Genomic DNA, 11311 nt, shown 5'->3' with positions numbered 1-11311 from the left:
AAAAAAAAAAAGAAAAAAAACTCCAAAAAAAAACAACCCCGTTCATCTAAATAATACCTATCACAACACATGCTGGAAGACCTATCTAAAATTTTTGTAAAGTAATTCACTAGGAACTGAACAGTTTTTCTCAGTTCTAGTAAAACAACAATTGTACCAGTACCAAGCCAGAACTAGTCCATTTATAAAAAGAATATATTTTTATTTAAAATATCAATGAAAAATGGGGAAAAAAAAGACTAGCTGTTACAGTATCAAACATGTAAAGAGCTGGCAGTGTCATGGATCTGATTGTTTTATTGAAAACACATGGTTAGTGTTCAGCAGGCCCTTGACTTTTTTTCACTGCTGGTTGCCTTTCCACTTCTCTCTATGCAAAGAATGACTACATTGGCAAAAACAAAGTAGTGCTTTTAAAAGTTGGTATTTTAAACCTTAGCTAGTTTTCTTCAGCTTTGTATGTGACTGTGACAGTAAAACATAAGAAGTAACACAAAAGGAAACAATGATGTTCCAACTTCAGCAGATGGAGATTTCCATTATTTTTTTGTAAATCATAAAGCAAACTAAAGGAAAAAAATATTTAGTTTTTCACTCAAGTGGTCAACATTACCGTAGGAAATGAAACAGACAAACAGCAGAAAAATGAGATACAGAATGATAAGGCTTTGTTGCCAAAACATGGTTCTTTAGCAGAATACTTCTACTGCTTTTGCAGAATATTGCACACAAGGACTTCCCTACAGATTTGGCAACCAGATGGACTGTAACTATGCACTGTGGATTACTTCTCTCAGGCTGTTCGAGAACAGCAAATGACTTATAGAATCAGAGTGATAGAGGAAATGATAATATATTACCTATCTTCACAGAACCATCAACTATTGTACAGACTGCGAAGATATAAAAGAAGGTATCCATGATGAACTCTTACAAGAGATCCAACATTTTGATTTCCTTTTGAATCCACAAGCTTTGAGAGATAGCTATTATAAAAAGAAGTCTGAATGAGCATGAAATTTCTGTATTACTGTATTTCAGAACTTCAAAAGCATTTCGGATTCTGGAAAAAGCTTCACAAATGCATAAGCATGTTTTAATATTATACAAATATAAATATATTTTAAACGGAAAATATAAATTTCTTATGTAGATTTTACATATAAAAATTTCAACTTTTTTGACAATAAAAATTGTCATTGATTTCACAGACATGCAGAGAACTTGAGGAGAAAAATGCTTTGAAACAAAATGTGTGGCCTTGTGCTTACAAAATATATGTTCAAGAATAAATTACCATTTGGAGATAAAATAATTTTAAAATTAGTATTTCTCTTAGCATGTGAACACACTTAAAACACAATACTTCTCTCCTGTTTTAAACATAGTTGAACTGCTGTACTGCAAACTTACCCACAGACTGGTGTACTTTCATCTGATCTAATTCCTCTTCAAGATTCAGTCTTCAAAAGAGTAAATTAAAAAAGAAAAAAAAAAGTAAGAACCATAAATCAACCATAAACGTTTGCTATTAATCAAAATTAATCATATCAATATATTGTCAGAATAAGTTGACAGTCCTCAGAAATTCGTTTAATAATTTATTAAGAGCAGATTCCAAATAAAGAGTCATTGGTACAAGAGCAGATTAAAATTTAGAGAAATAAATTTATAAAATTCAGATAAAATTCTGGTGGTAACATACACCAAGTTTCAGTTAGTCCTTTTTAAGTAATGAAATGATAACAGTGCTAAAGTTACAAAGCTAAAGTTTCAAAGTAAAATTGAGAAATGCTAAATTAATGGTATTACTTCCTTTTGGCTCATTTATACATGTGTTTTCTGATACAATCTCTAATTTTATAATTGCAGGCTATTTCAACAATAAGATTCCGTCTATTTTAGGTCAGGATACAACACATATACAATGAGAGAAAGCAGTCATCATTATTCCAGTTTTGCTCTGAAGGCTGGACTGCCAATCCCCTAGCAGCCTACTCTGGTGTACTAACAATAGCAGCACCTAAACGCTTCACAAGAGATTTATTTTCTTTACAAAATCCTCTGAGATGAGACAACAGAAAATCAGGACAAAATATCTGCTAACTTAAGGAAAGGGTTATGCACAGTTTTTTTGAAGCACTCTGTATGTTTAGCACATCTCTCAGCTGCAATTCATACCCCATAGTCTCACATGGAGTACAAAGAAAACAAGAAACATATGAAAGCTAAGGTAACTTGCTTTGTGCACAACTCCAGCTACTTTCAGGACCACCCAGCTTCATGGGTTGACTTTCTTTGCTCTTCTTTCTTTCTCCATGCCTCAGTCATCATTAACTTCTATTACACATATTACAATGGCCTTTACCACTAAACTAGCTGTTCCTCATATCATGCTCACTTCCTGTACTGAATAGCAAGTTCCCTTGAGAAAAAAAAAAAATCACTAACTGTGTGCTTAAATACTATATTCAAAATTATATGAATGCAAGGGACTGAATTAAGGTTATCTTAGAATCCTCACTGCCTGTAGCTCTACCTTCCAAGCACGTTAGTTTTCATCTTCAAAAACACATTTGAATAAACACATTTATACACACATAAACAGACATATCCATGCATCCCTTCTACATGCTAGTCAAGTGGCAAGTAGAAGATTTTTATAAAGAATTAATAAACACAAAAACTTTTAAAGTCATGGAAGACGTAAAAGCAAAAAAAAAATAATAAGTAAAGGAGTAGGTTTCTTCTATCACTTGCAAATAAACTAATTTTTCTGTGAAATATACTTCAACTGAAGTTAGGGTCTATCTAGACTAGAAATACTTCAGCTAGCCTAGACAAGAAGTTACAATGTGTCATACAGGATCCAAGTCAACTGAAGTCTTGAATAAATTTGAGAAATGCCCAAGCAAATCGTACCAGTGCTGGATCCATTCTGTACGAAATCTTTATCTACAGAAGAAGCAAAAGCAGATGTTACTTCAAGAAAGTGCACAAGCCTGTTTCTGCAGCCCTGTTTTTCCACCCTTGAAGTGGAAACTTCAACACCTCCCTTGTTTCCATTCCTGTAATTTATTCCGTTGCTAAAAGGATCTCCTTCCTCCAATCCCACAGAAACGGGATTTATTTATAACCTTTCACGTGGAGCCTTGAAAAAGATCTGTCAAAGGCATTTTGAAAATACAGGTTAGATTTTACCTACACGGTTACTGGAACTAGTCTGCAATTCCAGCAGGTTAATGAAGCAGTATTTCCCTTTAAGGAAGCCACACTGAGTACTTCCAAAAAAAAAAAAAAAAACCCTGAGTTTACCTGTTTCTGTGTTCACTGATCTCTCTCCCTCTCCTTCTCCCTCTCACCCTTTTTTTTTGTAAAGACAATACTGCCATATTCCAATACATGGAAGCAGCCAGGCTTACTGGTCTGGAGCTCCCTCTGGAGCCCTTTTTGCAGATGGGAGTTAACAGTGGCAACCTGCCAGTCCACTATCACAGTAGCTGTTTACAACGAGGTTACAGTTCAATAATTTCATACTTTAGCTTGGGTGTGAAGATATTAACATCAAAATATTAGCAACTGTTTTACTTGCTTGGCTTCATTATTGCCGTATAGTTACTTCAAAAAAATCTAACGCATCTGATCTATCTGCTGTGAGGAACACTGGAATGGTTGACATCTTCAGCAGGGAAGGCTGCAAAGATTCACTGAGCTGTTCTTTAATAGCCTTGTAATATCAGTCTATCCTTTAACAGTTACCATTAAGCAAATCTACAAGCTTCCTAACTGGCTTATTTTTCACATCATTTAAGGAAAATTATACTAGCACAGCTTAAGCATCCTTTAAAAATTATTCTTCAATTAGCTTTTTCAGCCTTCTCATCTTCCCGACTGCATTTGAACAGCCACTGTTTATTGGCCTTCCTGCTCTCACCAAAGTAAGTTTAAGCTTTAAATGCTGGCTTCTTATCTTAAAGGTCACATATGTTCTTAAGACTGCTTTTTTTTTTTTTTTTTAATTTTATTTAATGTCTGAAGTTGCAGTACATATTCTAGTTGGGCTTTTAATTCAGTATTTTTTTCACTGCCCATGAGAATATGATGGCAGCAGGCAACATGCTCCAGATTGGCCAGGCCTTTGAGGCAGTCTCCCATCTCCTTACTGCCAAACAGCTGAGATCTGGTGGTGCAAAGTACATGAGGTGGCTGGAAAACTGCCAGGCTCAAAGGGTGATGATCCTTGTTGTGAAGTCTAAGCGACAGCCAGCGATTAAAGACAACAACTTCGTGAATCCACACCAGAGCTTCTAAATATTTTTATTAACAACTGAAATACAGGTAAGGGTGCCAATTGGCAAGTACACAGACAGTATAAAACTGAAGGCAGCAACTGATACAACGGAGGACTGGTCTGCTGCTCAGGAAGATGGCAATAGGCAGAGAAAACAGGCTGATGACATGAGTTCACAAAAACCAAAGACCTGCCAGAACAACTCTATGCATCAGGGCAGCCTAGAAGCCAACTGGCTGTAAAGCAGCTTTGCAGAAAAAGTGGGGTCCTCCAGCACAATGAGCTGAACATAAGTTGAGTAGCCTTTGTGACATCTTCTTAGTATATCTTATTTATTACCAGAGTATAGGCCTTCTATCCAAAAACATTACACAGTGCTGCCATTTTCCTGTAATAGTTGCACAGTGCTACACTAAAAAATCCTTTTTATACCGTACCACTCTCTGACCACGTACTCCTACTCTCCCACTGCTGCAATGGTAGCGTCTGGGCAACACTTTATTCCAGAGGACACCTTTGTTCCTCCAGGTCTCAATGTTATGATGTCAGAATTTCAATCTGACGTGAAGTAGTCTAGTTCCACATCTTATTTTTTTGGCATCTAGCAATAGCACAGAAGTATCTGTATATAATTTTCCCATTACACTGCTTTGTATGCCAGTCAACTAGTGGTATTAATAACATTTTAGAAGAGATTTCCTTATCTTTTGTGACCTCTCATTGCCACCACCAGCTTCCTTCTGTCACAAGAATCCATTTACTACAGAAATACTCTTGGTCCAAACGGACATGGGGGCAAAAAATAGATCACAGGTCTCATTACTTCACAGGCCCCTCTAACAGAATATATTCCTTCTTAGAAACAGGATGTTCTCTTTTACCAGATTTATGTTCTTCACAGCAGCACATAACAGAAAATGCCTTCTGAGTCGGTAGCCATACTTTTTTTTGCTAAAGCTAACTGGATAAACTGTCTCCTGCTGGTGGACAAAAACTGCTGCTCATATCATGAACTTACTTTTTTTTAAAATCTAGGTAAATTTATGTAGGTATAGTTCCACCTTTTGAACTAATTACTCTCATTCTATCTTATTGCTAGCAGTTAGTGAATTGGTTTGTCAGTTTGTTTTTTTCTAATCTCTGAACTGTTACAATCTTTTGTTCATAAACTTTTTAAGTCTATAATGTAGAAACTCAGGGCAACAAAGTTGACAAATTTATAAGTATTTAAGTTGTCTGAGAAAATATACTATACTGCTTTTCACTCAATCTTTTCTTTCTTAAAAGTAAACATGACATGGCAACCTTCAAGCCTTTTTTCCTCCAAAACTTTTAAGGCAAATACAGTACTAACACAGAAAATTAAATAATTATCTGTCTAGAGTCATATTACACGCATTTTAGAAAAGCAGAATATGAAAGAGAAATAAAAAATAATTGTGTTTTTTAACATGACTATATTATTATTACCATAAGTGCTTCTATATTTCAATGCAAAAAAACGGAGCAAAAAATGCAATGTGAAGAACCAGATACAGAAGCACATAGCCCTTCATTGCTGTTTGTTCCCAGCTGAGGAGTAGAGTATGCTCTTATACACTTGAATGTGACATGCTATTCTAGCTAGAACTTGTTAAAAAAAAAAAAACAAAACGCATCCATACTTGTATTATAACAAATATTTAGATTGACTATTGAGGAAAGGCATCATGTTTATGTTATCTGAAAAGCTCCAAGACAGAAGCTGAAGCTAAGAGATGGAATCTCTGAAGATATTTCTACAGAACAAAGGTAATATCTCTGTACAGTGTTTGCACTTGATTGCAGTCTTGAGGCACAGATATTGAAATGAAGTCTTTGCATATTATTAGTACATCTCCTATGTCTTTTGATAGTAGAAACGCTAGGAGTTAGAAGTAGGTAATTATAAAGATTACGTATATTTTAGATGTCTTATATTAATCCCCACAGAACAGCTCTTCTAGCAATTTTTTTTAGGATTGATCAACATTCTTCCAATTTTGCAATGATATCTTACTACAAGCTAAACTTTATTAAAAAAATAGCATATTTTGAAATTTTTGGATGGTATCAAGTTATTTTTTTCCTGGAAAGCAGTGTCTAAAAAAATAAATTCTACTTTGTGAATTAGGTTTATTATCTTTCCTGTTTCAGATTATAATACTTGATGGCATAAATACTGTAGTGTATATTCTGTCAGTAGAGAAACTGAACTATGAGTGAGTGCATTTAGCAACTCCAGGAAAAAACAGATTTACAAAAATATGGAAACAGCCAACTGCATGCTTTATCAGCAATAATATAGAACCTACAAATCAATTCCAGTTTATTCCTTCATAAGTCTCCTAATGAAAAAATTCACTAGAAAAATAGGAGACTTTCTAGTTCTCTTCTTCATACTAATTGTGTGTGCTAAAGCAAATAAAGAAATACAGCATATGAATTGATACGAGTTGTATTAAACGAATTTTCCCTTTTTTGCATTTAAAAATTAAAATTGTACATTCTATAGTTATATTTCAATGTGTGTACTGTTTTCAATTATTATTATTTCATATTATTCACTATTATATCTGTGTGGTGTACAGTTAAAAAACACAACTTTCTAACAGATTCTAAGTTCCATTTGCTCAAGGAAGATCCAGAAAGAGGACTGAATTTATAGTACCCTGAACAGAAGAAGGAATACGGTATTTCTACAGAATGCACCTAAACAAAATATACACAACGTCAACTGAAGTAAAAATTAAATAAGAACAGAACAAGGAAAAACTATGAAATTCTGCAAGCTGACAAGCCAGATAAGGCTCAGAAGGCCAATCATATTCTGTGTTGCATCAAGAGAAGTGTGACCAGCAGGTGATCATTAGACCTCATGGTGGCCTCTCAGTACTTGAAAGGAGCATATAAACAGGAGGGAGAAATGCCTGTTTACTAGGGTGGATAGTGATAGAATATGAGGGAATGGTTTTAAAATTGAGACAGGGGAGGTTTAGGTTAGATATTAGGAGCAAGTTTTTCACACAGAGGATGATGACACACTGGAACAGGTTGCCCAAGGAGTTGTGGATGCCCCATCCCTGGAGGCATTCAAGGGCAGCCTGGTCTGGTGGTTGGCGACCCTGCACATAGCAGGGGGGTTGAAACTGTGGTCCTTTTCAACCCAGTCCATTCTATGATTCTATGATTGAGGTGGAGGGACCTGATTCTGCCCATCTACTCTGTTCTCATGAGACTCCACCTGGAGTACTGCACCCAGTTTTGGAGCCCCCAACACAAGAAAGACATCCAAGCAGGTCCAGAGGAGGGTCACAAAAATGATTAAGGGGGCTGGAGCACCTCTGCTACAAGGACAGGCTGATGGTCCAGGGGAGCCTCAGCCTGGAGAGGAGAAGGCTGCAGGAGGACCTCATATCAGCTTCTAGTGCCTGAAGGGGGCTACAAAAAACTGAGGAGGGACTTTTTATAAGATCATAAATGACAGGATGAGGGAAAACGGCTTTAAACTGGAACAAAGTATATTAAAACTAGGTATTAAGAAGACGCTGGAACAGGTTGCCTAGAGAGGTTGCGGATGCTCCCTTCCTGGAAGCATTCAAGGCCAGGCTGGATGGGATTGTGAGCAACCTGGTGATTTTATAAAAAAATAAAAATTAAAAAAAAAAAAGTCAGTAGAAAAATCTGACTCAGAATAGAAATGATTAAGATTCTGAATCAAATACATACAGCAATTTACATACAGCTTTAAAGGAAAGACTGTGATAATTATAATAGGAAAAAAAAAGCTTTTATTTTTATTTTATTTTATTCTGTTGACTCAAAGAAGATGAACCCTTGAATTACACTTCAAGAAAGAATGATGGGATTTGAATACAGTGGAAATATGTAGGTCAAGAAGAAAAACAAACAAACTTGCGTTAGTATAATTCCTGCTATATTCAGAGCTTAGGACCCTTTCTGTTTACGAAGTCAAAGGCTACTATTCCATTTCAAAGTCTCTGTCACACAGAGACTGCTATCTTTTCATTCTTTATCTACTTTAGCTTTAACAAGAGAAGTTTCAAGGATATAATTTTAAACAATAGGGAGATACAACCTTTGTGCAACTGTTCATCAAATACTGTGAAGCTCTCCAACAGGTTATGCAATGTTTTATATTGATACACAAACTGAAACCTTATAGGGCATTCAAACTGCAGAATTCCGTAACTAAGCACTTCAGCATTAATAAATTGATTGATAAAAACTAGAAATAGAAAGAAAAGCTAACTAAATTTTGATGCATTTTAAAAGCAACAAAAAATGAGTAAGAATTGTCTCTGAAATTTTGCATAAAACATCTCCAGTTACACGAAAAACCTTAGGCCAAGAAGATTCACTACAAGGAATGTCTATCAGCAATCTGGATGAAAAGAAAATAAGCAATGACTCAATTACACTTTATAAAGATTCATCACACTCGAAGTCTAAATTCATATCTGCAATAATAATATCACAGCCACTATTAAAAGCTTACAGTGCTGAAACTCTAGTTGTCACTTCGCCTGTATCTATAGGCAGTATTTAAATACGTTCACTTAAATCAGTATGGATTGCTCTTTATATATTTATTTATTTATTTTTTCTGAAAAGATAAGAATTTTTCAAAAGATAGCAAACAATTATTTTTCTGATAGCACAGGGAAACTCTTATCATAAATAGTTTCTGGAATAGAGACTAGCTTAGTTCATATACGTTTCTGGAACACTACTTAAACTGTAACTGAAAAATTTACTGTGGAAACTTAAAAGCAAATCCCTACCAACTTTGCTGATAATTAATACTACATAGCTATTAGTGGATTATAAAACTGTTATTTCTAATTTTAAGAATAAATACAATGAGTCATTACTATGCAAACTGAAAAAAACTTATTCAGCTCCCAGACAGGGTTTTCCTTTCTAGCCCAATTCTTAAAGATGGAGGAAAAAAACCAGACTAGATTTGCAATGTGCTTGTAAGAATAATAAAACCTATGGAACAAAATAAATAAATAAATAAACAAACCCGAATTTGACTCCTTCCTGAAAAATAAGTTGCTTTTATTTATACTCATTGTGCTTTCCAGCAGCTTTCCCAAGTTCAAATGATACCACATTAGATGGAAAATAAGTGACTTAAAGCAATACGAAGCCTAAAATACGCAGTACTGATTTTTATCCTTAAGCAGCCCTGGAATCATCTCATGGACTTTAGCCTTCTGCTCAGCGATAAATATTTTTTCATCTGATTTCAAAACAAGTCAAAATCTCAAAGCAACCTTCCACAATACAAGCTACTCCAAAATACTTCTTAGATTTACAGGTTGACAAGAAACAGTTGAGATGCTGAAAAGCAATAATCTCAGGTGTTCCAAACTATATGGTCAGGGTACAACTTTGAATTTCTTCCTAGCTAAGAAGTCTACAAGTCCTTGAATTAGCAGGAATCAGCACCTGAACACAGCAAGAATCTGCTGGCTCTTCCGAGAAGTCTGCCAGTATTTTCTAACATAGCAGAATGAAGCAGCATGCCTTTGTTTATACTCTGTGAAATAATATTGATGCATTTGTAACATCCTGAGAACAACCTCAATGTGTTTTGTTTATTATTAATAACTTGATGAAAGTCATTCTTCTCCTTCATATCTTATCCATACAAAAAGCACCAAGAGGAGCAGGAAGCAGCATCCTGTTTTATATACCGATTCTTTATTTATAATCTTCCAATTATGATTGTGCCACAGCCACACTTGGCGATACTAAATCAAGGATCAGCAAGAAACTGAGGGAGTTCAAATCTATCTAGCTAATACTTTATGTTGGTGTTTCATACATTTCTAAAATTATGACCTTGACCTGGATTATAGCATCATCTCTTCCCATACTGTACAATATTCAGAATTCTATTTTATTTCAGTGTAATCCTTTTGGTTACTCCTTCTTTATAAAGTTATTTTAATAATACTCAAAAACACACCTATTTGGAGTTTAGAAAGAGGAAGCATAATAAAAAGTATTCTAGAGGAGCAGTTTTACCAAAGGAATTACTTCTGATTTCTTTCAGATTATAGCTATGCATCAGCAAGAAATTATCTAAAACAGTTGCTTACTTATCAAGTTACTGGAATAGGCGAAATACTCATACCATCTGCATATAAGCAAGGCTTTTGCAAAATATACCTTCTTGCTAGAACAAAATTTCCTAGTACTCATCATTTTTAATCGTCAGCGGTTCTAAAGATACCATCAGGAGCCCTCACACAGCTCCAGACTGAATGCACACATAATACATGCGCACTTGTGATTCAAGGCATTAAAGGAAATTTAGAAAGATAGACTGAACTATAGCATAAACTTTCTGCCTGCACTTATCAGTTTATGTGGCTCCTTCCTTTGAGAGTTGCTGACCCTAGGCTAAGCCACTGCCAGAGTTAGTCCTCTACCAAACCACTGCCTCAAGAGGAATGCACATTCCTTAAGTTAGCCACTGTTCATCAGCAGCTTCAGCATTCACAGGTAAGGCCAGAAGGAGATTCCTGCACTCCCCTGCATACAGATAAAAGGAATTAAAAGAGCAGGCTCACGGTAGTCTAAAATAAACATCCAAATAAACAGAAAGACTTCTTTCTGTTCGTCCCAGGGAACTTTATCTGGAAAATAAAACCAAGCAGAGAATCTCATTTCTAATACAGGAGAATATGCAAGAAGGAATAACCCACTGAGGAAACAGACTCCTTCTCAAAGATTACAAGTTGTAAAACTGCAGTGGGATGACTCTTCAGAGAAATAAGCAGAAACCAAGCACAATCTCCTAATGCACACCATTGCTGGTGTGGACAGATATCAGGGACTGGTCCAGAAGCTGCTGCAGTTAGAAAAGCCTTCCTCACTGTCCAAAAGGTAGCTCTCCTCCAGAGAAATGGAAGTATGTTAAAGACAGGAAGGCTAAATTAAGAAGAAAATCAAACAGGAAAAAAA

At 35.4% G+C, this 11311-nt stretch overlaps 1 protein-coding gene across 2 annotated transcripts in view; it reads right to left on the bottom strand.

Annotated features, from left to right (window-relative positions):
• The window catches only part of LOC104915035 (centlein-like), a 449820-nt gene extending 448360 nt beyond the window's left edge, over positions 1 to 1460 (bottom strand). For both annotated transcript variants that reach the window (XM_019610484.2, XM_019610485.2), the window contains exon 1: positions 1414 to 1460. In XM_019610484.2, coding sequence (XP_019466029.1) covers positions 1414 to 1435 — 22 coding nt within the window. In that variant the 5' untranslated portion in view covers positions 1436 to 1460. The remainder of the gene's footprint in view (positions 1 to 1413) is intronic.
• Positions 1461 to 11311: the final 9851 nt, after the last annotated feature.

The sequence above is a fragment of the Meleagris gallopavo genome, chromosome Z (genome assembly GCF_000146605.3).
Source record: "Meleagris gallopavo isolate NT-WF06-2002-E0010 breed Aviagen turkey brand Nicholas breeding stock chromosome Z, Turkey_5.1, whole genome shotgun sequence".
NCBI lineage: Eukaryota > Metazoa > Chordata > Aves > Galliformes > Phasianidae > Meleagris > Meleagris gallopavo.
The sequence above is the reverse complement of the archived record's forward strand: the minus strand, read 5'-3'. Positions and strand labels throughout refer to the sequence as shown.